General features: G+C 51.4%; 1 protein-coding gene across 2 annotated transcripts; it reads left to right on the forward strand.

Annotated features, from left to right (window-relative positions):
• The first annotated feature begins 270 nt into the window (after window positions 1-270).
• PPP1R10 (protein phosphatase 1 regulatory subunit 10) lies at window positions 271-27,363 on the forward strand. 2 transcript variants are annotated; one of them, XM_075913802.2, is made up of 20 exons: window positions 272-416; window positions 910-1,312; window positions 13,947-14,064; window positions 14,910-14,996; window positions 15,363-15,498; window positions 15,593-15,644; window positions 15,751-15,828; window positions 16,162-16,332; window positions 16,564-16,669; window positions 17,154-17,263; window positions 17,473-17,573; window positions 17,765-17,912; window positions 18,377-18,532; window positions 19,234-19,480; window positions 19,886-19,961; window positions 20,285-20,482; window positions 20,959-21,070; window positions 21,463-21,564; window positions 25,190-25,702; window positions 26,282-27,363. In XM_075913802.2, exons 3-20 carry the CDS (start codon window positions 13,958-13,960, stop codon window positions 26,389-26,391), a joined length of 2,610 nt encoding a protein of 869 aa, XP_075769917.1. In that variant the 5' UTR covers window positions 272-416; window positions 910-1,312; window positions 13,947-13,957; the 3' UTR covers window positions 26,392-27,363. The 2 variants fall into 2 exon arrangements, with proteins under 2 accessions (XP_075769919.1, XP_075769917.1); XM_075913804.2 differs by lacking the exon at window positions 20,285-20,482 and having other exon boundaries at window positions 271-416.
• The last annotated feature ends 115 nt before the right edge of the window (window positions 27,364-27,478 follow it).

The raw sequence follows: 27,478 nt of genomic DNA on the forward strand, positions 1-27,478 counted from the left end.
GACAGGGCCGACCTATGCGCATGCGCTTTCCAGAGAGTCGCGAGACAACGCCGCAAAGGCGGTGCCTGCTCGTGACGCCTTGGGGCGTGCACCGCCCTTTCCGCGCCGCGCATGCGCGCTGGGCCCTTTGCCTAACTGCGTCACAAACGTCGCCAATTTTATAATTGATTTTCGAGGCCGCCTGCTGCCCGGCCATCGGGAGGGGAGCGCGGCGGCGTGCGCGGCTCGCGGTTTAAAGCCGGTTCTCGAGGCCCCGGCCGTTGGCGAGGAAGGGGGGGGGAGTGGGGCGCCGCCAGGACGGAAGCTTTGTTCTCGCGCCGCGGCGCGAGTGGGAGGGGCGGGGCCGCCGGCGGGCGGGGCCGCGTATAAAAGGCGCCGCCCGCGCGGCGTTCGGCCATTCTGGGGTCTGGTTAGAGGTGAGTACAGAGCTCCTTGGAGCGCCAGGCTGGGAGGTGGGGGGGGAGGGGCGGCGTGGGGGGGGAGGGGGGACCCCTTAGCCCACCACAATGACCTTGGACGTTAATCATTCTTGCTGCTAATTAACCCCCAAGGTGCGAGGCACGGACCTGGGGCTTTTAATTGACTTTGGGCACCATTTCAATAATGAGACTTTAGGCCCCCCCCCCCCCAAAAGGGGGTTTTCTCTAAAAATCCTCATGATCCTTCCTAGACACCCCCATTGCCCCTCTAGACGCCCCATGACTTCAGATTTACAAAATTACAGCAGTTCCCCCCCCCCCCCTCTTCCTCTTACATTTTTTTTTTTTGAGAAACCTTTGTGCTTAGTTTTGGGGACAAATGTTCTGTTCTTGCGGTTAGAAATCCTGGGATGGGGGTGAGATTGGTGCCTTTTGGGTCTAAAAATGCTCATTGTGTTTTTTTTTTTTTCCTTTATCTCTTTTGTTCCAGGTTGGTTTGGTCTTGAGACTGGAGTCGAATTTGCTACGAGAAAAGGGAAAAAAGCCCCCCACTTGGTCCTTGGAAGACACACACAAGCAGCCACCATATTTTCGACCGTCCTTGGGAAGCCGTTCAAAGTCTCTGTGACCTGAAGGAAACTGCCACTTAAACATATCCAAAAGACCAAACAAAATAATTAGCAACAACCTGCCCTGATCCTTTTTTTTTAAATCGAGCAACTTTTTTGCATCTCTTTATCTTGACAAACCACCAAAAAATCCCTGAAAAGTTGCTGTATTTTTTAAAACCATGACCAAAAACAAATCAATTATTTTTTTTCTTTAAAATACACCACTTTAATTCAAAAATTAACAAACTTTGAAGCGCTGTCGACGAGAAAAATAATTGGATAGTAAGTGTCGAATTTTCAACCAACTGACCAAAAAAATTCCTCCTGTATCAAAAAGAATTAACTCCAGGAAGAAACCAAAAATACGTGTATATAATTGGGAGGAAAGTAGGCTTTGTTTCAGATGGTTAACCCTTAAAAGTCAGCTGTTTTGCAAATATGAATGCATATTTATAAGGAGTATGATGGTGTCTTAGACAAATCCATCGTCTCTACGAATATGAAGGGTTAATGAGCTCCCATGCAAATGATGGTGTTAACTGAACCATAAAGTATCACTTCTTTGTGTGGGAGACAAGGACAATGAGCAATCTGTACATAAAGATTGCAGGGTAAGGCTATAAATGGTGAGGAATGCAAGAGAAATATATTAGCCACAGAGGGGTTTAAAGAAATTAACCTTACAATATGTAAAATCATTTAATATTTTAAATTCAGTGAAGTTAGGCTTTTTTATGTGATTTTTTTTTTTAAAGAACCTGGAGTGCCACGTTAATGTATTTGCATATATATGTAATAGCTGGGGAAAAGGGCAATCTTAAGAATTGGGTGGCAATCTAAAAATAAAGATTGCAAAAGATGTTTTAAAAAAACTTAAATTCGCTAAACTTCATTTACCTTTTTTAAAAAAAGATGGGCATGGAATTTGAGAGCATTTAGACTCCAATTGTGAAATCTAATGTGCTTTTGAAAATGTGATTCTCGCTTTCTATTTTCCCCTCCCTACTCAAGATGGCGAAGCTGTTTTGTCTCCTTGTCTTTGTTCGTTGGCAAGCAGCTTTTTTTTTTTTGTGCAGGTTGATTCCATTTTGCCTCACTTTTTTGCCCCTCCCATAATTGGGGGGGGACAGATTGCCCCCCCTCATAAATTGTGATAGGTAAGATTCCATAGTGAATCTTAAACTAACAAGAATTGGATTTCCCTCCCATTGTATTTTTAGTAGCTGTAGTTTTGTAGGATTGAGGGAGTATACAAAGGGGTGTGTGTGTGTGTGTGTGTATATGTATGTATGTATGGTGGGAGCTGTATTGTTATGAATTCCCTCTTAATAGATACTGAAGCCTTTTTGTTTTGTGGGGTTTTTTTTTGTTTTGTTTTTCCTCTCTTGCTTCTAAAATGGCGACTGCCTCATTTTCTCTCTTCCTGTACAAAAGAGAGAACCCATGGGCAGGGAGGTGATGTAACCAGCTCTGAGCAAACTCCTCCCACCGAATGGCTTGCGTTTGAAGGCATGGAATTGAGGGAATGAGAGATGGGGCGGGGGAAGGCACCCTGCCCTCCCTTTCTAAACTGGTCTAACTAAACTCCGTTCCCGGCTCTTTCATCTACAGGAATCCTCTGGGTACAAGTTAATATATGAGTACAAAGTATGATCCTAAGTCCACCAGGTTTCTTTCTTTCTTATAGGTCTCAACATAACCCATGAATTTGGACCTCCGTTCTCTTGTCTGTCTTATTTCGGCTGTATTTGTAACTTAAATTGGTTTTTATCTTTCTTCCGTGCTAGTTTAAAGCAGTCAGTCTGCTTTGTCTCCCTCCTACGTTGGGTCTTTTTTCAGACGTTCTGAAGGCAATCGGGGGAGCATTCTTGATCAGTTAATGTAATCTGATTTGTCATAACAGATGTGAAATGCTAACACTGGACTCCAAAGGTGCTGTACATACCCCACAAATCTATTGTCAAGGATTCTGGGGATGGGATGGGTGCGTGCATTTTCTCCAGCCATCCCCCTTTCCCCCAACTCTTCCCCAAGTGTCTTGTTGAGCAGGAGACAGGTAAAAAGCTTGTATTCAATTAATTTGCCACATTCCACAGTGCCATAGTTCCTGTATAATGTACTAGGAAAAGACGTGATCATTAGGAAAAAAAGGGAAGCCCTCATCAAAGGGAGGGGAACAGCCACAATTCACGGGTAAGCAAACCTTTCTGGTATTAATTACATTTCACAACCTTCATTTCTGTTCCAGACCACTTTGCTTATTTCTTTTTAATTCTTCTTCCATTGTCAACTCCGTGCAGTGACATCAACTGATGCATGCAGAGGCTGTAAGGATATTTTGAGTCTTGATTTTAAGAGCTTGCCAGTCTGTTAAGACCACTACAAATTTAACTTTTTTGAGACTATAGGGGAGAGCTGACTTCTTTTACCCAAACCAACCCATTGGATCTGCATGAACTTCAGATAGATTTTTTTTTTTTTTTTTAAACCAAGGAGAGGCTGCTTTTGTGTCTTTTTTTTTTTTTTTTTTTTAAAACTGCTGGATATTTTTTTTCTGGACTGTTTCTAATATGAAATGGGACGTCACAAAGCAGACTTTTTTCAAGACCAGCAGGTTACATGCCTGCTGAAGTGTCCAGTGGTAGCATTTCATGTAATGTAAAGCAATTCAACCTTTTAGTCTCATATGAGAACTGAACAATATATGGTCTAATGGCTTGATCCTGAAGCATTAAGCTACTGTCAATCCTGTTAAATTTATTAAACGTTCTGGGTGCCAAGTTTGTCTCTGGGTTGGGCCTTAGCAGCATTTACAATTAAATTTTAGTGCAGGTAGGATGAGGTAAGTTGTATACAAGGCAGTAAACTTACCAAAAGCCTTGTAAAGATCATGTATGTGTCGACGGGTAGGTCCTCTTAAGAGTGGCGCACGGGCCATTCATCCAATGCGTGTTGCAGATGTGTGTGCTTGTAAATTTCCAAGCGCACAGAAGATTAATGGAGGTGAAATATGCTAAATAAAGAAAATAACAAGATCCAGCCAGAGAGGTTGATGAAAGCAGCAATGGCTCTTGCAGCCTGTTAATAGAAATAGATTTTCTATTTGAGATGACAGAGCTATGAGAGGAAAGTTCTGGTTTCCCATTTTAATGTCATGCAGACAATTAAATAAATCCCTCATTTAAGATCTGTCAGGGAAAATGCTGAGACAAATCTACGTCTGTCTTAAATGTGCATTTTGAGACTTGATTCTAGAAGAAAATATTCTCCATTTGGGGATTTGAAGATGAGAGGTTAAACTCACCTAAAGTGAGGCTAAATGTAGAATGAATACACAATCATTTCCCTTGGCCGGCTTGCTTTTAATTCAAGTGGGGCTGTCGGGTAGTGGGTCTGCTGGTAACTTTCTCTTGCTGGAAGCCTCAACAATTGCAGAACTAACTTAGTTCCTTCCGTGCAGCCAGTGATCCTTTAGCCAGATGCCTATAGATCTTTAAAGATTGCTTTTCAAATGTTAATACCACACTTTTAAAAATCCCAATACATGAAGTTTCTGCATCGTAACAGCTGTTACCCTGTGTTAAGAGCATCTGATGTTGAAGAAGGGAGTACATTTCTATCAATTCTGTTAATGGGCTTTTTGTTCTATGAGTCTGTACTCCTGCTGTCTTTCTCTTCCCCCACCTTCCTGAAGTTGTAATCTAATGGTCTCTCAAGCGGGTGAACACGAGATGCAGGATGAGGCTGGGAGAAGTAAGACCCTGAGAAACCAAAGGGACAAAAATACTGAATGAGCCCGGGTTTTCCTTCAGTAAAGAATGACTGAAGAGAAACTTGTGACTGTAAGCTGTACGTTGTGCTTTCTGCTGTAGACTGCTTGAGACAGTCACCAGCAGGTTCTCGTCCCAAATGCAGCCTCAGTTATGTTCAGAGAGTTCTGTGCAACATATTGTAAAGATAACTTTTGATTTCCGATCTCTCAGTGTGGAGTCCAGAGAATTCAGTTGAGAAAATAGGTCTCTGAATACATGGGGACCAGTTCTTGGAAGATTTGGCAGAATTTAGTCTTGGTTTAACTTGGCTGTAGTCAGTCCAGTGGCCACTTTGCCCTTCCATTTGAAGGGGGGGAGGGAGTACTTGCGTTTTTTTAGATACAAACTAATCTCAGTTTCCTTGACGTAGGTGGAGGAGAATTCTGTTAGAGCACAAGGTTGGGAGTCTGGACTCATGGTTCTGTCTGGATTTGGGAAAGTGTAACTAGAGCCAAAAGGTTCGGGGTCATGGGCCCTTTCTATGGGAGAGTGGCAGGGAGAGGGAGGGCAGTGGCAGGATGGTTTTTAATCATGATTTAGCAAACATGTTTGTTTTTCTAGCCTTACAGTAACTGGCAGTCCTCAGTCACTCCCCAGGATTAGGGATTAGAATACCATATCTTAAATCCTTTGTGATATATATTAATAGGATTATAGGATATGAAGATGTCTGTCTGTCTTCATTGGACTAAAATCCTGATTTCTATCTCTAAACTGTAAGTATAAAACAACTCTCCCAGTGGTGTCCAGTCACATGAGATCTAACTTCTCAGCTGTACTGGAACGCTACTTGTGGAGGGGTTCCTAATAGATCACTAGCTATGCTTTGCTTGTGGTATGTCATCTGTCCTTTTATCTTTCTCTCCCATCCAGACCCTTATGGCTCTGCCATGTCCGTAACCCCTATAGAGATCATGCTAGCTTCAGTAAATCCCTTCACCCAAAGCATTTAGAAATCTACCCAGTGTCTGCAGGGTTCCTTTGTCTTTAGGGTTGGAACACACAGCTGGCTTTCTCCTAAATTGGCGCAGCCATGTTGCTTTGACATGCTTTACGTCAATACTGACTGGCTAGATCTTGGCAATGGATAAACATGGGGTGCCTGTTGTATGACCCATTGCTTAAAATCAGATCCCTGTGTCCTCGACCAATTGCCACTAGGTGCTCTCATTAGCACTGGGAGAAATTAACTAGATCTCTTGCAGAGGGGTGAACCGCAATTTCAAATCTAACTGGACTAAAATTTTTCAATCTTTTCCACCCTAGGCTTCCGTGATACAGAGTTAAAAGTACAAGGCTGAAATGTAACATCTAAAAATGTTTTTCCCTGTGTTTAATCACTTCTGCTCATATCCAAAGGATATTGAAATCTGTCACGGGAAAGTGTGGTTATTTTCTCAGAACCTGTTCGGTTTCTATAAATTTCACTTCTGGTTCACTATCCTTCATCTGCCATGGTTTGGGTTACAAATTGGTGTTTTTCCAAGGTTTGCTGAAGGCTTGTTAAATCTTGTAAACTTACTTCATCTGCTTAAAAACAAGCCTTGGTTTCTGTATCCTTTCAAGTGATAGTAATGTCATTTCAGTGATTCATGTTCTAGAAATAACCTTTTTTTGGGCTAATAAGTATACATAATGCTGCTGTTCCCCTTACCAGCTTGACTTATTCTGATTTTTTTTCAGAAGGAAGTAGTAATCTGTTGACTCACGTTCATGAACTGTACCTTGTAAATGATGATGCTATTTGTGTCTATACAGAAACTTTAATGTTTGATTTAGAGTTATGTAAAAATGTTGCTTAAAAGTTCACATCACTGGAAGCATTTCTTGTACCACATAGGCCTGATGTCAGACTCCCTTCATTTGGAAATCCAGATGTTCTGAATTTCTGAATATCAGTATTAAAATGTGGAGATGGAAGCCGGTATTTATTATGCGCTTCATTCTGCTGATATCAGTTTGGTTTCTGCCCTGCTTCAGTGCTAGTTGAGCAAATGTATCGATCGATGCTTTATTGTTTAACCAGTATCACACTTCAGTGGTTGGGAGGCATGCCACTCAACACTGAATCATTGATTTTGGTTAAATTCAAAGTGCAGCCTTACTCAGAGAAGCAGCTCTGTAAAAGGCATTGTGTGGCTTTGTCTCTGAACTCTAGATGCTGTTTGCTCAACTGGCAAATACAAATGGCTTTCTGCCAGGCCAGCAAATTCAGGCTGGGGTCCAGTTGTCAGGCTGGGTTCACCTTGCTTTCTTTGGGAATAGATTGTACAAATTAAGTTCTACCTTCATTTAACCTGATTGCAGTAAGCTTACCCAGGTGAGACTGCAGCTTGTGGGTGAGCCCAGAATAGAACATACAGGCTCCCTTAAAGCCTTTCTGGTTCTGTGGAGCTAACAGGAATCAAATGTTTTATCACTAAAGTTAGTAAATGTGATTCTAATACACACAGGAACTAGAGAATATGCTGAGTCACGTCAAAGAGTAGAGCCATGCTTGATAGGCTAGATCACCATGCCTTTCAGTGGCGGTGAACACTTAACGGACATCATAACCAAATTCTGTTGTGCTTGACCTCTGATTTAGCATAGCGTGCACTTACGTAGCTGCAGTGCTTCACCCCAGTGGTGGCTGCATTTCAGAAACTGGAGTGGAGTAACTTAGCTTCAGCTTGTTGATCTGGGTAGTTTGCTGACTGAGAGCAGTTTTGGTCTTTGAGCAAGTTTGTCTTGATTTCCATGGCCCACAGCAGGCCAGATTTTCCAACCAGAAATTCCTTAGTTGCAGGAAGCCTAATCTCCAGCTGAATGCACAGAACATGTGCAAAACAGCACTCAAATGTAGAGATTAGTGTTGATTTAAAAAAAGGCACTCGTGCCAAAGAGTGATTGATACAATACTGTAGGATCTGTTTCAGGAGCTAGAACAAAAATGGTAAAATGGCAACCTTTCTCCATTATGTAAATTTCATAGGATTATTTTTTTTGTCCATAAAGTAAGGGTGGTTGTCCAGACCTTTGTCCTAAGTGCTGGTTTCCCTTTAGCCATTCACACTGTGCTTTCAGATGAAATGCCCCTTTTGGGGAGGGATGGACTGAGACATGCTGCTTGTGATGTGAACTTCTAGGGTGCGTGCAGCACCGGTTAAATGTTCGTGACTTTGCCAGAATTGTATTTCTATAGCTTACTGCTAAAATAGCTGACTGTGGACTGCAGTTTCACCAAGGTTAAAAATAGAAAAGCAGTTTTTCTATGAATGCCACTTAAAACTGTTCTTTCAAACATGCTTCTGTGATGAAGCATTTTTCTAAAATAGCATCCTGTCAAGTTGCAGATAATGCCATTTCCTCAGTAGCTCTTGAAGCACTTAACCTTCATATTTTCATTTTCAACACCTCTGAGGTAGAGCAGTGCTTAGCCCTGTTTTTACACATGGGGAAACATGAGGCCCCGAGAGCTAAGTGACTTGGCTACGGTCACACAGGAAATCTAGTGCAGTGAGGAATTGCACGCAAATGGGGACCCTTGGTTTTCATGCTTTAACACTGGACCCATGCCCCTTGTATTAAGACATGCCTGATTGCAGAGCCAGATTTATTGAGCTCTTGACTCTAAATAGAATCAGCCCAGCAGAATATCTATTAATGCAGATGCACAAGCAATATAACAAAAGTGTTGCTTCTGTGATCCTGTGCTGAGTGTGTAAGGAGTCAGTTGGCAAAAGCTTTCAGACAAGTATAACCTGACAGACTTGATTTGGGATCATGGACACACCCAAAGCCATTTTGCAGTAGCTTTTCAGAATGGAACACTTGATTTCCTTTACAGCTATGCTGGGTGACACTCCCAGTAGTCCATGTCCAGGGGCTTGCAACTTTTATCATGTTGGTTTATGCCCCTTCGAGATGATTGGCTCAAGCTATTGACCTAGAAACTGGGAGCATGCTAGGCACTTAGCTGAGAGTGGACTTCAGTCTAAATTAAGCTTTGTGATGTTCTCAGAGGTGAACTACAAGGGTCTTCCTCAGGGATGATTGAAGTGGGGTTGTGACCCTTCCAGAGATCAGTGTTATATGGGGAGGGCATGAGCTGTTAGCCTCCACCCCCAAACCTCACTTTACCGCCAGTATTTATTTTGTTAAATATAAAAAAGCAGTTACAAGGCGCAGGGGCTGAGAGAAGAGTTGCATTCAGGCTTGAAAGGGGTCTCCAGTTCAGACGTTTGAGAACCACTGGGTGAAGGCTTGAGCTTATAATGGGGGGGTCAGTTGCTTTAGGATATACACAAAGCTGTAGATAATGGGGAAATTTGTGTGTTGGAGAAAGGGTGCCATCTTCTGGTGTGAGCCATAGGACTCTTGGGTTCTATATTTGTCCCTTGAATTGGATGCCTGAGAGTCAGGACTCTTGGGTTCTATTCCTGGCGTGGCTACAGACTTTTGTGTCCTTAAGTAGGTCATATAACCTCCCTCGATAGTTTTGCCTGTAAAATGTGAACATTAATTTGATTCCCTGAAGATACTTAGGGAGAAACGTGCAGCCAGCCTTCCCTGATTGATTTCTTACGTCCTGGATGAAGGGATATAAGAAGCATTACAAACAGGTTTTAGACATTGTGTTAATACTTTCTCTAGCCTTATGGTGTGAGTGCATATTGGACGTTAATTCAAATGTAAGCTATAGGGGCCAATTCTGAAGTAGGAGCCTTCCATGTAACTTCATATTCCTAACAACTGGCTTCACTACACATGTTAATTGTACTTCCTGCCTAGGTGGAATCCAAGGAAATCTTGGATTTCTCTGGTGTGTGAGAGGGCAGGGATTATCTTGTCAAAACATGAGCTTTTGTTAAGATTTAACTAGCTTGTTAAGAATTTAAACACACAATTTTGCAGTTTGTCTTTTAAACAGATGCCCAAGTTACGAGTTTAGTTAAACGTCTCATTAATCTTTTTTAATACGTTTCCGTAAATGCTATAAATTCCAGTAAGAGCAAACCTCTGTCCTGTAGCTTAGGCAGCCCCAAATGTGGCAAGGTTTAGCAGTGTGCCAGAAAGTGAAATGAATTGGAAATGTATAAGACCTAGTTTGTCTTATTGTCTGACCTGAGAAACATTGGAAATAGCATTTAAAAAACCCTTTTTTTTTCCTTTTAAGTCTTGTTCAGGCAGGGAAGGGGGGTTGGTAATGGACATTTATTTTAAATTGTCAAGGAGCTGGTGCTCTGCGATTGGTTTAGTAGTTGCAAATTCTTTCCTCCAGTGTCCTTCAGTCCAGTATTGTGGGCTGATCGGAATAGCTGTGTGCTAATACACAGCTGTTGCAGCCTGTCATTACTGCATACAAATCTGGTGTCTGCACAGTCTTATTAATAGAACTTAAAATCTTTACTGGAAACCTTGAGCAGTGAAAACACCCACTGTTTATTGCTGCACTGAGGCCACAGGAAAGACTGTGAACATAAGTGGAATTTTTTGGTTACCCTGGTCAATTCTGTGTATTCCTTCTTATCCGTCTCTGGTCAAGTCTTATTTGTAGGTCTGTCTAGACCTTCAGCTTTCTTGGTCCTGTGTGATCCTGCGTCGTCTACTGTCTCAGCATGGCTTCGGGTGGGTTAGTCTCACACAGGCTAAGTTCTCCAGTGTACATAACTCTTTGTTTGATCTCTTGTGTGGATGGTGACAGGTGTTGGATTGGCAACCCTGGAGACTGAAGTCCTCTCTTCGCCAGCAAAGCACATCCGAGCCAGGCAGCAGCACTGCGAGCTTTTTTCCCTGCCGAAGCGTAACCACCGTGCATGTGGAAGAGGCCACCTCTGGGGGGTGAGAGGGGAATTCAGTCTCCATGGCCCAACCTGCATTCTGGCTCTCCGCCGAGGACTGCGGGCACAGAGATTTTTTTCCAGCATGGATGCCTTGCAGCTGGACTGACAATACCCCGTACCCCCCAAACTGCTCCCCTTCCCCCAGGACACAGAACAGCCATCCGCTGGTAACAACTTTCCATCGCACCCGACTGTTTAGTTTTGTTCCCACTGAACTCTGTTGCCCAGTAAGTGATGGTGGATCTCTGCAGTTAACTTGGAGAGAGACTTCACTGGGGAGGAGGTGACACCAGACCTTGGAAAAGCTGGCTGTGGTTGGATATTATTTCCCCTTCTGGTCGGAGAAAGGACTTTGCTGAAAAAGCAGCAACAAGGGGATTTCTTTCCATGTTGAATCCAGTCTCGATCAGCCAACAAAGTTCTGGAACTCAGCCATGCTGCCCGTCTGTGTGTGTGTGTATAAATTCTCCCTCCTTGCGCCTCCCCCCCCCCCCCCAACGAAGCAGCATTGGCAGCCTTACTCACTGCCTTGTTTGTTCCAGTGGTGTGTCTGTGTCTCTGCCTCACACAGTGTGTAATTTACCAAGGGGGCATACGGTTGCGTTAGTGTCACTAGCTACCATTGACACTGCAAGCGTTCCTCGGGGTACAGCCTGGGGACTGTTTACGCACTGGCAGCTACACTACACCCCCATTCCTCCCCCCCGCCCCCCCAGCATCAGGGTAACATACAATGGGCAATGAGTTGCTGAGTGCCAGGCCTGCTTCAATGCCCCAGCCCTGATCCGGTTTGGCCTTGACTATTGTAGTTTGACATGTAATGTAGACAGACTTTCCAGACAGGTGAACATGCCCTTACACTGATGCATACCTGCAGCTCTCATACCAAGGGATGAGTGCCAGGTTTCCTAGTGGGGAGGCTGTCACCCTTGGAGCTCCAAGGAAAGCTGCAGTGCTTAAACTGAGCTGCAAGCTAGTTGCCTTAAACTCTGCCCTTCCTCTCTGCACTAGAGCTCAAGAAAGCCTGTGTGTAATACAAGGGAGTCAGGGTCTGGGCCCAAAGTCAGTAATATATTGGTCAACAGCTGCTTATGCATGTTACCAGTTGGCCCCACCTTTGAGAGGGACATCAGTAGTGTTGCACTTTTCCACCCTGCCACTGAATTATCTGACACATGACTGCCTGAATTTAAGCCAGTCATCAGTGGCCCCTGATCTCCGCAGTCCTCAAATCCCATTTAATACTAGCCTAGGAGCATGTGGCAGAAAGACCACAGTGCCTGGGCTTTGGGAAGGGTGTCTGTTTTGAATGCAGATCACTTAAAACATAGTCTTCTGTTTAAAGGGGCCATGGTCAAGACACTTCCTGAAGTTAGTCTTGGTAAAAATGACATGTCCAGCTCCCATGCGCTTGGCTTAGAGTCAATTCAGTTAGCGGGTTCTGTTTCACTTCACTTGATCTGTTTTCTCAGTTTTGTGCAGGGCTCCATCTTCAATGAAACATTTAGACCGAGCAGTTGCCAAAATCAAATACTGGGTGATCAAACCTTGCCAGTGGCCCTTGGACTCCACTCAGAGTCTTAGCTGAACTTCCCATTAATTAAACTGATTTTTTTTTTTTGCCAGAGCGAGTTATGCCCTTAGACACTCTGCTTACTGTTCTGGTATCTACAATAAGCCGTTTACGTGCCACAGATTCACCTGATCCTAGGCCTTGTTGGGTCTGAAAGACCCAATAGAAACGGTGGTGTGACGCTGTGCAACATTCATGCTCAACATCCTGGCAAACAGGCCAATTTATCCATGCATGACTTTTGCTTTGCATCATCCTGACTGTGGGAGAGAGTCATAACTTTGTATCAGCCATTTGCCAGTTCCCCTTGAAGAATGCTGTACTTTCCCAGCATCCACTGTGAAAGGTCTGGTGTAACCTGCGAAGAAGAGAGCTGTCTCTTTCTTGGCCTCTCCTCTGGCAAAGCGAAGAACAAGTTGAACAATAATACCAAACAGCTTAGCTTTCCCCTTGCGTGGTCTGTTGAATCTAATCAGCTTGTTTCAGAGTCCCTTCTATTGCAGTAGGCTATGAAGAATTGCATTAAGGGACAAATTGGCAGAGTTTCTCCTTACCTTGTTTTTGTGTTGCATCTTTTGTGACTGAATTTTTGCTGTTTAAACATGTACCTGTAACTTGGTGCATTAAATTTCCTAAAGACAAATTTTGTAACTTACCATTTGTAATTTGTGAATGTTGGAAGTGTTATGGAGGAAAATTAATAAAAAAAAACCCAAACCTGTCAATCTTTTTAATAGCATACGCCAAAATACTACCTGTCAATTTATGTTTGTCCATGTGTTTCTTCTAATCCAGGCCCTTTTAAAAGAAATTGTTTAACGTAGTTGAGATGTACTTGGGCAATGGTTCTTTGTAACAAAATAGATTCCAACATAATCTGCTGCTCTCACATTGAACCCTTTCCTTCTTTATGTAGCTAATCAAATTTAGCCTGATTCAAATTTACAGCTGCTGATATATTTTAGGTCCCATTCTCGTAGACAACATTGTGTTTCTACAAGTCAATATTGACTTTAGTTATTTCCTTTAAAGCACTGAATAAGATTTAGACTGACATCTCTCCTCTGATTAAGCTCTATTTGGGTGTAAATTCTTTAGTGTGCAATAACTTCTAACTTAAAAATTAGCTTCAGAAAAAACATCAGCATTCTCTGCCAGACTTTGTTCTCTCTCCCCCCCCCCCAAAAAAGGGGGGATATTGACTTTAAAACATGATTGTGTGTATACAATTCAATAAATGGCACCTTGCCATAAACTATTATGTTATCCTCAAGGTGACTGAGTGGGAACATGAGCGGAGAGCCCTTAGTTAAGACACTGCCCACTCTAGACTTTTCCCCGTTGGTTATCCTTTTGTCCTGTTGATTTCCCAGAGGCTTGAGAGGCGCTTGATTATAGAAGAGGCAGGTTGGCATAGAAATGAGTTCAACTCTATCCTGGTTAAGGCCTATAAGCTGTATGTATATGTAGCGGCAAGCGCATGGTTAGAGAAAAGAATTCTGGTTTTCAAATTCTGGGAACTCTTGATATTTGCAAAGTTTTCTGCGCTGTGCTCTCTCTTGACTGGTGGAAACAATAGGATAATACTTTGTACTTGTATAGATACCTGAACCCCGCCTGATCAAATTTGGATTCCACTTACTGTAATGATATCTGCCTGCTTTTTGCTCAGAGTAACCCCCCCGCCTCTTTTTTCTTTGTTTCAGAACTTTCCATCATGGGCTCTGGACCAATAGATCCTCATGAGCTCTTAAAGGGATTAGATTGCTTCCTTGGGAGAGATGGTGAAGTCAAAAACACAGAAGGAATCACCAAGATTTTCAAGTAAGTCTCCCCTTTAAAACGTGGCTTGAGTAATATTTAGTGTGGCAGGGCGTACAATGTAGCCACCTCCTTACATCTGTTTGGGGGAATTGAAGTGGCTGGTGCTATGTAAAAATGAACCTGACTAGTCCTATTTAGCATGTTTAAATGCTGATCTGTTTGTCTGGTGGCCAGTATCTGTTGATGGGAGTGGGCTATTTTTAAAGCCGCTTAAGGCCACACAGGCCAGATTCTCAGCTGGTGTACATGAAAGGAGCGCCACTGTTGTACCACTGTAAACCAACAACCAACAGGGGAATCCGGCCCCATTGATTCCAGAGGAGACTTGAATTCGGGAGTTGGCCTTGGGTTCCATCAGTGGAAGTCCTTCTTGCAGGTTGTCTGATGGCACCTGACTGTATTCCAAGCATTTGTTCCCAGATCTGTCCTTGAGCCGCCTTGTTCTTCCTCAGGGTAGAGAGGCAGCACTGGGCATCTGTAATAGCCCTGTGAAATATTTAAACCCCCATCTCATTGACCCCCTTTGCCTAAAGGGAGGTGTATGGAGTTGGCAGAACATTTTAGTCTTGAGCAAGTCCACAGCTGGAATAAATTGGTGAGGCTTCCTTATTGAATGGGGGAAATCCCATATGTTCTGAGCCAGTCCTTGCCTCAGGCCGGTATTGGGTTGGAGCCAAGTGCCCTGCAGAAGGGGAAAAAACCATATGCTGTCCTGCGTGAGTCCTGTTACTCTCTTCTTCTCCCGGCCTACAGAGTCTGCTTTTGTGGCTTTTGTTTGCCATGTGCTGTGATCTCTCCGTGCTGCCTCAGCTCAGTTTCTCTCTTCTCTCCCTTCCTGCTTGCAGCTTAATGAAAGACGCACAGAAAATGGTCAGTCGCTGCATCTACCTGAACATCCTGTTGCAGACTCGGACGCAAGACATCCTGGCAAAGTAAGTGCCATGGAGAGTTACACGGAGTGGGCGTCAGGACTCCTGGGTCTGGCCACGGCCTTGGGAGGGGAGTGGGATCTAGTGGGTTAGAGAAGGGGGCAGGAAGTCAAGACTCCTGGGTTCTCTTCCCATCTCTGCCGCTCACTGTATGACTGGTTGGGCGTTCCTGCCTCCCCCCCCCCCCCCCCCCAAGTGCAAAGAGGGTCTCAAGTAGGCCGTGTGCTTTTAATGAGCCATCTCTGGGAGATGCTTGGAGATCGGTCCTGGGCTGTAAGGAGTGTGCAGACACAGTACAAGGTTTGGCTGTAGCCTGTAGAGGGGGAAGGGCACAACACCAGTGCTGATCAGGCTTCACTTTCGTCCCAGGTTCATCCGGGTTGGGGGCTACAAACTTCTCAATACCTGGCTCACCAGCTCCAAGGCGTCCAGCAATGTGCCCCTGCTGCAGCAGATCCTGCTCACGCTGCAGCACCTGCCCCTCACCGTGGATCACCTGAAGCAAGTGAGTGACACTGCTGGCGCTCTCCCTTAGCGGTCAGTGCCGGGCCTGGGGCAGTGCTAACCATAACCATCTGTCCTGCTCTGATCTCTTCCAGAACAACACGGCGAAACTGGTGAAGCAGCTTAGCAAGTCGAGCGAGGACGAAGGTAAGAGGCCACCTTGTGCGTGTGTGCACCTGCCGTGCCTCCTCCCCTGTGCCAGAGCTCAGTGCGAGCTGCCCTCCTCTAACCTCTGTCCCCTCTCCCCTTCCAGAGCTCCGCAGACTGGCCTCCATCCTCGTCAGCGACTGGATGGGTGTCATCCGCTCCCAGAGCAGCGTGCAGCCAGCAGGTGAGTCACGCTGCTGCACTCTGCCTAGCCAGGCTCCCCAAGCACTGATTGAACAGACAGGTCCCCACTGTACTGGCTCAGGCCCCGCTGGTGGGCAGCTCCCAACGTCCCAGCTCTGGCCTCTAGCAGTGAATTCCCTGCCGCTCGACTGCTCAGTGGCTGCTCCCATAATACGCTTCCCGTGGCCATCCTATCTAATGCGGGCAGGGCGTGGGCTATTCCCTTCTGATCCCCAGATGGGGTGTGGTTTTCTCAGTAGTGTCATCTGCCTTTGGGACTTGAACACACCCTCCCCCTCCTCCCCCCAGTACCTAACCCTCCTGTTCCCCACAGAGCGAGATAAGAAAAAGCGAAAGGAGGAGAGTAAAAGCAAAGCGCCCATCCAGGAGAAGCCACAGGAGGCCAAGACGGAAGCTAAGACTGAGGAGATGCCAGAGAAGAAGCGCGAGAAGCCCAAATCGCTGCGCACCACAGCGCCCAGCCATGCCAAATTCCGCTCCACCGGTGGGTACTGGGAGGGACACCTCTCTGATCTCGGGGGGGGGGTAGCAACGAGTAGATATGTTTGGGGGCTCTGTGTGGCTCTTCTCCAAAGGCACCACCCCAAAACTGGCTGCATTTCTGCACTGGGTGACCGATCCCAGCCTGAACATCTCGTGTCGCTGAGGTGCTATGGAAACGTGGGGGCATATCCTCCTGCTTTATTCTGCTAACCTGAGTTCTGCTGTGCCGTAGGGTTGGAATTGGAGACTCCCTCCCTGGTGCCAGTAAAGAAGAACCCCAACGCAGTCGTGGTCTCTGATAAATATAATCTGAAGCCGATGCCAGTCAAGAGACAGAGGTAGGTCTGAGCATCCCTCCCAGCTTTGCGGAAAATGCCCAGGGCTTCCTCTTCTTGCCTTGCTTTTACATTCTGCCTCAGCCCTGGGAAGCAGTCTGTGTGAAAGCCTGGCTCAGAGAGGAGTGGGGTTTAATGGTTAGAGCAGGTGGAGCTGGGAGTCAGGACTTGTGGGTTCTCTCCCCAGCTGTGCAAAGGGTGTTAGGCCTAGTGGTTAGAGCAGCTGGGACTGGGCATCAGGATGCCTGGTTCTAGTCGGGGTTGGACACAAGCTGGGCGCTGAGGGGATTAATCCGAGGCCCTTTGCATGGGACGGGCCCAGCATTGTAACCCTTCAGCCTCCTGCTAAGGAGCTGTAGGGATGTGCTGTGCTCTTCACAGCAGACCACTGTGGGATGTGCATTTGCCCGCTCTGGGTGCTGTCTGATCCCTTTCCTGGACTCTGGCCTCAGCATTTCAATACCATGTCTGCGTTTCCCTCTTGCAGCTCGTCCACCCCCTCGGCAGACAACCCACCAGTAGAGAAGAAATACAAACCTCTGAACACCACCCCCAACAGCACCAAGGAGATCAAAGTCAAGATCATTCCTGCGCAACGTGAGTACATTGAGTCCTGGTGGTCAGAGGGCCTGGGTTCGATCCCCGCATTGGGAGGGGGGTGGGGGCTGAGTGTCGGGACTCCTGACCTCTCTCCCTGACTCTGGGAGGGGAGTGGGGTCTAGCATGCGAGGGGGGCAGGTTAACATGAAGTTGCAGGTGCTTGGAGCTTTTAGTTTGCATAACCTTCCATTTCTCTTTCCCTGCAGCAATGGAAGGGTTGGGCTTCCTAGATGCCCTTAACTCTGCCCCCGTCCCAGGGATCAAGATCAAAAAGAAAAAGAAAGTCTTGTCTCCTACGGCAGCCAAGGTAGGTACCTGCACTTCTGTATGCGAACAGCGGCTGGTTCTGTCCCGTCTCTGGCTGGGGAGGGTAGAAGCTGGTGGGTTAGAACAAGGGGCTGGTTCTGTCCTCTGCTGCAGGGTGGGAGTGGGGTCTGGTGTAGGGGCTGGAAGTCAGCGGTTCGCATGCCATTACACTGCTTCCGTATATCTCTCCAGGCGAGTCCGTTTGAAGGGAAGCCAGCCCCAGAAGCGAGCGCTGCTAAACCATCGTCCCCAGAGCCTGCCACTGCATCCGAACCCATGGAGGTGGATCGGCCTGGCACTCCGGTGCCGGCAGTTGAGGTCCCAGAGCTGATGGAGACGGGTAAGGATGAAGGTCTTTGAGCCAATGGGTTCTGTTGTGGGTGGCAGGAGGTTTCAGCCCAACGTCCTGCCTGTGTTGGATCAGACCTGATGTTGCCACCTGGGAGCCTATAAAACCCCATAATGCAGTGTTTCTTAAACTGTATTCTGTGGCACATCGATGTGCTGCAAGGCAGTCGGAGGTATGCTGTGGAGAGCAACAGAATTCAAAATGGCTGTCCCTGAAGGGGCAGGTGACTTTTTTTTGGTGTGTTCTTTGGTCTTAAAGTTTAAGAAACACTGCTATCATGCATGTTGCCTGGTGTGCCATGGCAGCCAGGATATATCCACCTTGGGACATAGGGGGTAGGTAGCCTCCACATCAGCTTAACTGTGGGGTTGGTCTTTGGGGGCTCTGGTTGTTAGATCCAAGCTGTGTGTGTGTGTGTATCTGATCACCGAGCCGTTCTGTGTCCCTCCCCTCAGCCTCGTCTGAGCAGAACTCGGATGCCAAGCCGTCCGAGAACCCCGCTGACTCCACGCAGCTTACCAAGAAGGGCAAGAAGAAGAAGACAGTGAGCTGGCCTGAAGAAAGCAAGTTGCGAGAATACTTCTACTTTGAGCTGGACGAGACGGAGCGAGGTGAGTACCGAGGGGGAGCTTTCCCTCTGGGGTGCGCCATCTCCCCTCCAGTGCTAAGGGACTGGGATATGCATAGGGCTCTACCAAGTTCATGGCGATGCATAACTGGCCATGAAATCTGGTCAGTATGCATTTATCCTGTATTCTACAGATTTCATAGGGCAGACTGGTGTCTCCCTAATTCGGGGTCCTGACCAAATAGGGGAGTTGCAAGAGAGTCACAAGGTGATTTTGGGAGGACTGTGGTATTGTCATCCTTCCTTCTGGGCTGCCTTCACAGCTGGCTGGCTGGAGAGCGGTGGCTGTCAGCCGGGTGCCCAGCACCCTGCCAGCAGCAGCAGTGCAGAACTAAAGGCGGCAATGCGGTATCAAGTCGCTCTCCTGCGCCGCTTCTGGTGGCGGGTCTGCCTTCAGAGCAGGGCTCCTGGCCAGCAGCTGCCGCTCTCCCACTGCTCAGCACTGAAGGCAGCACCAAAACGGACTGCAAATGTAGTAGGGCCCTAGATAATGGGATGTGGGGCCTCCCCCTCTACGGGGCACCAGCACCAGGGCATTGCTGGCTCCCAGGGTGGAAAAGGGATTCAGGGCTCCTACGGTGGAATTGAAGTCTCACCCATGCTGTTGGCCATGTGGCAGTGACCTGTCTCTCGTCCCCTGACTAAACCCCTGCCCTTTTTTTCTCCTCCTCTCCCTCCCGACAGTCAATGTGAACAAGATCAAAGACTTTGGCGAGGCAGCCAAGCGGGAGATGCTGATGGACCGGCACGCCTTCGAGACGGCCCGCCGGCTCAGCCATGACACCATGGAGGAGAAAGTGCCCTGGGTCTACCCCAAGCTCATTGACCTACCTAGCCCTCTGGTGCAGCCAGGCAGCGGCAGCCGGGAAAAGTTCACCCAGGCCGAGCGGGAGAAGGGCATCCTGCAGGAGATCTTCCTCTCCAAGGAGAGGTGGGTGTGGCTGTGGAGGGCAGGGTGAGGGGTTGGAAGACTCGGGCGGAGGCAGCTATTTGCCCCCCTCGAAGGGTTGTACTGAGCAGCTGCTGTGTCAGATGTATGGCAACCCACCTGAAGCCAGTCTGGCTCTAGCCCTCTCTAGTGGCATATGAGCCCCCTCCTGCCTTGGAGCCTGTCAGCTGACTGCTGAAATCAGGGTGCACAGACCCTGCGTTTAGCTTCCGGGGTCCCGGCATGTGAGCCAGCCTGGACTCTAGGCTGCTGGGCACTGGGATTCCCCTCTGATCCTGCTAGCTGGGCTTCCCACGAATGCTGAGGGAGTGGGGGGCTATTGAAGCTGTCCTTGGGGTGGGGAGCTTTCCTAAGTGCTGAGATCTGATGGTTTTGTCTCCTCTGCAGTGTTCCTGACAGTCCCCACGAACCCGACCTGGAGTCCTACGAACCCCTGCCGCCCAAACTCATTCCGCTGGACGAGGTAAGCCGGGCCGGGGTTCCCTACCCTGCTTTGGGGCACAGCACTCTACCTGTTGGGGTAAAGCAGAGGGATTGGTAGTCAGGGATCCTGGGTTCGCACCTCGCTCTGGAAGGGGTCTAGGGGTTAGAGCAGGGGGTCATTTCCTAGCTCGCTGGGGGCCCTTCCCCACTTTGTCCCTGTCTCCCCTAACAGGGATGGTCTAGGCGAGGACGAAAGGCCCAGAAACCCCAGTGCCCAGCCATGACCCCCAGCCCCTGAGGCTGGGGCGTCCTCCCTGCCCTCAGCCCCTCCTGACTCCCGTGTCTCCTCTGTCCCTCTCTCAGGAATGCTCCATGGACGAGGCCACCTACCAGGAAGGACTCGACCCAGCCGCCGCCTCGCAGTCTCCCGACGGAGCCGGGGGCTCCAAGCTGCCCCCAGTGCTGGCCAACTTGATGGGGAGCATGGGGGCCGGCAAGAGCCCTCAGGGCCCCAACCCCAACTCCTCCATGAACGTGCAGGAGATCCTCACCTCCATCATGGTAATTGGAGAAGCTGCCTAGCTTGGGGGAGGCAGCGAGGACTGACCCTACAGGCTCCATATTGAGCGGGTTCAACACCCAAAGGGGTTAGCTCTGCATTGTTCTATGGATGGGGCCTCCCTGGCCGGTCTACCCCACGGCACTCCCCAGTGCTGGAGCAGACCGTTGGCCCGTCCAGCATTCAGTATGTTAGGAGGAAGAGGCCACTCCCACAGCTAAACTGCCCCAGCTGAGCAGTAGTTGGGGTGAGGTATGAGTAGGTGGGGTTCTCATCGGTCACCCTCTTCCCCCACCCATCCCACCCCACCAAGCGGTTGGGTGAAGCTAGCCCCCGGCCCCAGCTAGAGGGGTTAGTGGACCAGCTGAGCGCCCTGGAGTTAGTGGTCAGACAGCTGAGGGGGGTGTAGCAGGCTGGTGGGGAACCTAGACACACTCCCTCTAACCCTGCCCTTCCTCTCCCTTCCTTCCCTGTGCAGGGTGGGCCCAACAACCACAAGACAGAGGAGCTGATGAAGCAGCCAGATTACTCGGACAAGATCAAACATCTGCTTGGCAACCTCCAGACGCAGCCCCCAGGGCCCGCAGGAGGTAAGAGACCCGTGGAGGGAGCCAGTGAGCCTGTTCTGACCTCCTGGTGCTGGGAGGAAATGCTGTCCTGCCGGTTGCCTTCTGGCTTGTTTCCTTGCCCTCGGTCTCGACTGGGCACCTGAGACGTGCAAACCGATCTCCCCGAGAGCTCTGGCGGGCGGGTAATAGAAGGATGTGAGCTCACTGGATTCCAATAGGCAGGGCCGGGGGGAGCTGGTGCTCCCAGCATCCTGAAGGCGTGGGGGAGGGGGGATTCCAGAGAGGTGGCCTGTAAACGTCTTTCGTTAGGGTGGGAGGTTGGCTGTGACAGATGGGAAGTGGGTCTCCTCTTCTCCCACCCCCTCTCTCTCCCCATTGCCTGTATTTCATCCCTTTGCTCTCCCGTCTTCCAGCACCACATGGGCTGCTAGCCCCAGGGCCCCTTGCCAATGGATTCCCACCTGGACCAAAGAACATGCAGCATTTCCCACCTGGGGGGCCAGGACCCATGCCTGGTAAGCAGGAATCTACCACCTTTTGCGGGGGTGGGGGAGGACACTTTTTGGTGCAGGCCTAAGTCAGTAGGGACTGCTGACTCCCATGCAGTGCTGGGTGGGGGAGGTTTCTTACACTGTTCTGCAGCACACCGGTGTGCCACAGAGAACAGCGTTCAAAACAGCTGCCCTGAAAGGGGCAGGTGACTTTTTTTTTTGTGCTTGACAAAAAACCAAAGGAACCAAATTATTGTTTGGTGTTCCACAGTCTTAAAAAGTTTAAGAAACACTGGGGTAGAGGCTCATAGGAAGAGCTAATGCCCCTGTGCGGTGCTAGGGGGCGAGGTAGAGGCTCAGTAGAGGGCGCTAATGCCCCTGTGCGGTGCTAGGGGGCTCAGTAGAGGGCGCTAATGCCCCCGTGCGGTGCTAGGGGGCTCAGTAGAGGGTGCTAATGCCCCCGTGCGGTGCTAGGGGGCGAGGTAGAGGCTCAGTAGAGGGCGCTAATGCCCCAGTGCGGTGCTAGGGGGCGAGGTAGAGGCTCAGTAGAGGGCGCTAATGCCCCTGTGCAGTGCTAGGGGGCGAGGTAGAGGCTCAGTAGAGGGCGCTAATGCCCCCGTGCGGTGCTAGGGGGCGAGGTAGAGGCTCAGTAGAGGGCGCTAATGCCCCCGTGCGGTGCTAGGGGGCGAGGTAGAGGCTCAGTAGAGGGCGCTAATGCCCCCGTGCGGTGCTAGGGGGCGAGGTAGAGGCTCAGTAGAGGGCGCTAATGCCCCTGTGCGGTGCTAGGGGGCTCAGTAGAGGGTGCTAATGCCCCCGTGCGGTGCTAGGGGGCGAGGTAGAGGCTCAGTAGAGGGCGCTAATGCCCCTGTGCGGTGCTAGGGGGCGAGGTAGAGGCTCAGTAGAGGGTGCTAATGCCCCCGTGCGGTGCTAGGGGGCGAGGTAGAGGCTCAGTAGAGGGTGCTAATGCCCCAGTGCGGTGCTAGGGGGCTCAGTAGAGGGCGCTAATGCCCCCATGCGGTGCTAGGGGGCGAGGTAGAGGCTCAGTAGAGGGTGCTAATGCCCCTGTGCGGTGCTAGGGGGCTCAGTAGAGGGCGCTAATGCCCCAGTGCGGTGCTAGGGGGCTCAGTAGAGGGCGCTAATGCCCCTGTGCGGTGCTAGGGGGCGAGGTAGAGGCTCAGTAGAGGGCGCTAATGCCCCAGTGCGGTGCTAGGGGGCGAGGTAGAGGCTCAGTAGAGGGCGCTAATGCCCCTGTGCGGTGCTAGGGGGCGAGGTAGAGGCTCAGTAGAGGGTGCTAATGCCCCAGTGCGGTGCTAGGGGGCTCAGTAGAGGGCGCTAATGCCCCAGTGCGGTGCTAGGGGGCGAGGTAGAGGCTCAGTAGAGGGTGCTAATGCCCCTGTGCGGTGCTAGGGGGCGAGGTAGAGGCTCAGTAGAGGGTGCTAATGCCCCAGTGCGGTGCTAGGGGGCGAGGTAGAGGCTCAGTAGAGGGCGCTAATGCCCCCGTGCGGTGCTAGGGGGCGAGGTAGAGGCCCAGTAGAGGGCGCTAATGCCCCCGTGCGGTGCTAGGGGGCGAGGCAGAGGCTCAGTAGAGGGCGCTAATGCCCCCGTGCGGTGCTAGGGGGCGAGGTAGAGGCTCAGTAGAGGGCGCTAATGCCCCCGTGCGGTGCTAGGGGGCGAGGTAGAGGCTCAGTAGAGGGCGCTAATGCCCCCGTGCGGTGCTAGGGGGCGAGGTAGAGGCTCAGTAGAGGGCGCTAATGCCCCTGTGCGGTGCTAGGGGGCGAGGTAGAGGCTCGGTAGAGGGCGCTAATGCCCCCGTGCGGTGCTAGGGGGCTCAGTAGAGGGCGCTAATGCCCCAGTGCGGTGCTAGGGGGCTCAGTAGAGGGCGCTAATGCCCCAGTGCGGTGCTAGGGGGCTCAGTAGAGGGCGCTAATGCCCCTGTGCGGTGCTAGGGGGCTCAGTAGAGGGTGCTAATGCCCCGGTGCGGTGCTAGGGGGCGAGGTAGAGGCTCAGTAGAGGGCGCTAATGCCCCCGTGCGGTGCTAGGGGGCGAGGTAGAGGCCCAGTAGAGGGCGCTAATGCCCCCGTGCGGTGCTAGGGGGCGAGGCAGAGGCTCAGTAGAGGGCGCTAATGCCCCCGTGCGGTGCTAGGGGGCGAGGTAGAGGCTCAGTAGAGGGCGCTAATGCCCCCGTGCGGTGCTAGGGGGCGAGGTAGAGGCTCAGTAGAGGGCGCTAATGCCCCCGTGCGGTGCTAGGGGGCGAGGTAGAGGCTCAGTAGAGGGCGCTAATGCCCCTGTGCGGTGCTAGGGGGCGAGGTAGAGGCTCGGTAGAGGGCGCTAATGCCCCCGTGCGGTGCTAGGGGGCTCAGTAGAGGGCGCTAATGCCCCAGTGCGGTGCTAGGGGGCTCAGTAGAGGGCGCTAATGCCCCTGTGCGGTGCTAGGGGGCTCAGTAGAGGGCGCTAATGCCCCAGTGCGGTGCTAGGGGGCTCAGTAGAGGGCGCTAATGCCCCTGTGCGGTGCTAGGGGGCTCAGTAGAGGGCGCTAAAGCCCCAGTGCGGTGCTAGGGGGCTCAGTAGAGGGTGCTAATGCCCCAGTGCGGTGCTAGGGGGCTCAGTAGAGGGCGCTAATGCCCCGGTGCGGTGCTAGGGGGCTCAGTAGAGGGCGCTAATGCCCCGGTGTGGTGCTAGGGGGCTCAGTAGAGGGCGCTAATGCCCCGGTGCGGTGCTAGGGGGCTCAGTAGAGGGTGCTAATGCCCCGGTGCGGTGCTAGGGGGCTCAGTAGAGGGCGCTAATGCCCCGGTGTGGTGCTAGGGGGCTCAGTAGAGGGCGCTAATGCCCCAGTGCGGTGCTAGGGGGCTCAGTAGAGGGCGCTAATGCCCCGGTGTGGTGCTAGGGGGCTCAGTAGAGGGCGCTAATGCCCCGGTGCGGTGCTAGGGGGCTCAGTAGAGGGCGCTAATGCCCCGGTGCGGTGCTAGGGGGCTCAGTAGAGGGCGCTAATGCCCCGGTGCGGTGCTAGGGGGCTCAGTAGAGGGCGCTAATGCCCCTGTGTGGTGCTTGGGGGCGAGGTAGAGGGCGCTAATGCCCCAGTGCGGTGCTAGGGGGCTCAGTAGAGGGCGCTAATGCCCCAGTGCGGTGCTAGGGGGCGAGGTAGAGGGCGCTAATGCCCCAGTGCGGTGCTAGGGGGCGAGGTAGAGGGCGCTAATGCCCCCGTGCGGTGCTAGGGGGCGAGGTAGAGGGTGCTAATGCCCCGGTGCGGTGCTAGGGGGCTCAGTAGAGGGCGCTAATGCCCCGGTGCGGTGCTAGGGGGCTCAGTAGAGGGCGCTAATGCCCCGGTGCGGTGCTAGGGGGCTCAGTAGAGGGCGCTAATGCCCCTGTGTGGTGCTTGGGGGCGAGGTAGAGGGCGCTAATGCCCCAGTGCGGTGCTAGGGGGCTCAGTAGAGGGCGCTAATGCCCCAGTGCGGTGCTAGGGGGCGAGGTAGAGGGCGCTAATGCCCCAGTGCGGTGCTAGGGGGCGAGGTAGAGGGCGCTAATGCCCCCGTGCGGTGCTTAGGGATTGCTGTGTGCAGGGAACAGGAGAGTTTCAGGGGCTGGTGTTTTTCTGCCCTACATGCTCAGAAGGGGGGTTTCTAACCTTGGTGCCTCTCTCTCTCTTTCCTAGGTCCCCATGGCGGCCCAGGGGGTCCCAACATGCCCCCTGGTCCCGGGATGCCTGGTGGGCCCAGGATGATGGGCCCTCCCCCTCCCCAACGTGGAGATTTCTGGGATCCCTCTGACGGCGGCATGAGAGGAAACCCCCATGGGGGCATGCGAGGGGGCGGCCCTGGCCCAGGGCCCGGCCCAGGCCCTTTCCATCGGGGGCGAGGTGGGGAGCCCCCCTTCCGGGGGCGAGGAGGAGGTGGGCGCAGCGGCGGCCCCCCCAACGGCAGAGGCGGGCCTCCTAACAACGGCATGGGTGGAGGAGGCGGCCACGGCGGCGGCCACGGCGGAGGTCACGGAGGCCACGGCGGCGGTCACGGCAGGGGCCACGGCGGCCATGGTGGGGGCCACGGAGGCGGCGGCGGCCATGGTGGGGGCCACGGAGGCGGCGGCCATGGCGGTGGCCACGGAGGAGATCACGGCAGAGGCCACCCAGGGGATCACGGCCGGGGTCATGGTGGAGGCCACGGAGGAGGTAATTGTAGGGGGCTTGGTTTGCCCTCTAGGGGGAGCAGAGGGCCGTGGCTTTGGAATGGCCCTGCCCCTTTGTGGGAGGGGCCTGTGAGTGCCCCCTCCCCTCCCCCATTTTTATCCGGCAGGTGGCAAGGGCCGATGGGGGAGACCCAGCATGCATTGCACCCATTCGATCCTGCAGGCCCTGCTCCTTGGGGGCAGGGCCCAGATTGGCAGAGACCCCCTATGGGCCTGTGAAAACAAGGGAGACAGTTTCAGCTGCAGCATGACGTGCTGAGAGCTGGAGGCTGCTCCTGGTGGCCCAGGTGAAGGTGGAGCATTGCATGCTGGGAGCTCTAGTCTGTGCTCCTCGCTTGCCCAGGTTAGGGTGGAGTAGTGCATTCTGGGAGCTGCAATCTGCTCCTGGCGTCAGGTTAGGCTGAAGTATTCTGGGAGCTCTAATCTGTGCTCCTGGCAGCCTGGGTTAGGGTGGAGTGTTGCATGCTGGGAGCTGTAGTCTCTCCCCCATCCCCTGCCCTGCCACCCCTCTGGCCGTGCCCCACCGCCGTGGCTGACCTGCGCCCCGTTTTCTCTCACGCAGACATGTCGAGCCGCCCCGTGTGTCGCCACTTCATGTTGAAAGGCAGCTGCAGGTACGAGAACAACTGTGCCTTCTACCATCCCGGAGTGAACGGGCCGCCCCTGCCGTAGCGCCCGGGGCCCTCCCCCACCCCGCCGACGCCCCGTGAAACCTCCCAGCACAGACCCCACTTCATGGACTCTGGGGTGCCCCCTGTCGGACTTGGGGCTGCATCCACCACTTATGGCTTCTGTGAGGCCTTGTAATGCCTGGGGGGGAGGAGCAACCCCTCCCCAGCGGCTGCTGCTACTAAGGAACCACTGGGGGAGAATCCCCCCCAACCTTGCTCCTTCCTGTGTCATTTTAACCTGATGGGACCTGACTCTGGGCCCCCAAGAGACTTTTTGCAAGCACACAAGCTACTGCCTGCTCTGGGACCTGAGGGCGAGGGGGGCGGCGCGGGTTGTTACTACTGTAAATGTCTCTGTGTCAAGGGAGGGGTGTCTGGCGGCCACCCGACTCCGGGCTGCGTTCTGTCTGCGGGTTTGCCAGGCTCAGGCCTCCCGAGGGCATTGTGCCCAGGGAGCAGCTGGGCCACACCACGGCCACGCTCTGGCATCCCCAGAAATGGTGCCGTTTCTGGGCATGTGGTCAGACTTCTCCCTCCGTCCAGCAGCAGCAGGATACCGATCCTTCTGTTGGGAGTGGAGGAGTCCTTTAAGCACCCTCCCCCATCACGCTAAAGATCCACTGAGGAAAAGGGGGAGCTTGTCGGCCCCTTACGTGCGTGAAATCGGAGCGACTCCCCTCGCTGTAAATACCCATCCTCACCCTGCCGACGACTGCAGACACACGATTCCCATTGGTGCTAGCGCGTCGCTGGAGGGGGGGGGCGCAAAGCTGTTTTCTGTGAAAACGGACTGACTTTATTGCTGTTGGCATCTGGGGGCTTGGTTTGTTTCCTTTCCATTGTTTTATTTTTTTACCGTCCCGCACCCTGAGACATCAACTGTCCTCACCTCGCTCCCCCCCACTGGTGCAGCCTCCCCCTTTTGTTTTGTATATTTTGTACATTAGGTAATAAACATGGTGATTAAAAAATGGATCATCTAATTTAACCCTGTTGTCTGTGCTGGTTGTGGGGGAAAGGGGCCATCCCCACGCATCTGTACTTTGCCTGGCAGGCGGGGTGACCACGTGCCTGGTTTTCAAACAGAC

The sequence above is a fragment of the Pelodiscus sinensis genome, chromosome 19, assembly GCF_052426305.1.
Source record: "Pelodiscus sinensis isolate ZL-2025 chromosome 19, ASM5242630v1, whole genome shotgun sequence".
In the NCBI taxonomy this organism is placed as follows: Eukaryota; Metazoa; Chordata; order Testudines; family Trionychidae; genus Pelodiscus; species Pelodiscus sinensis.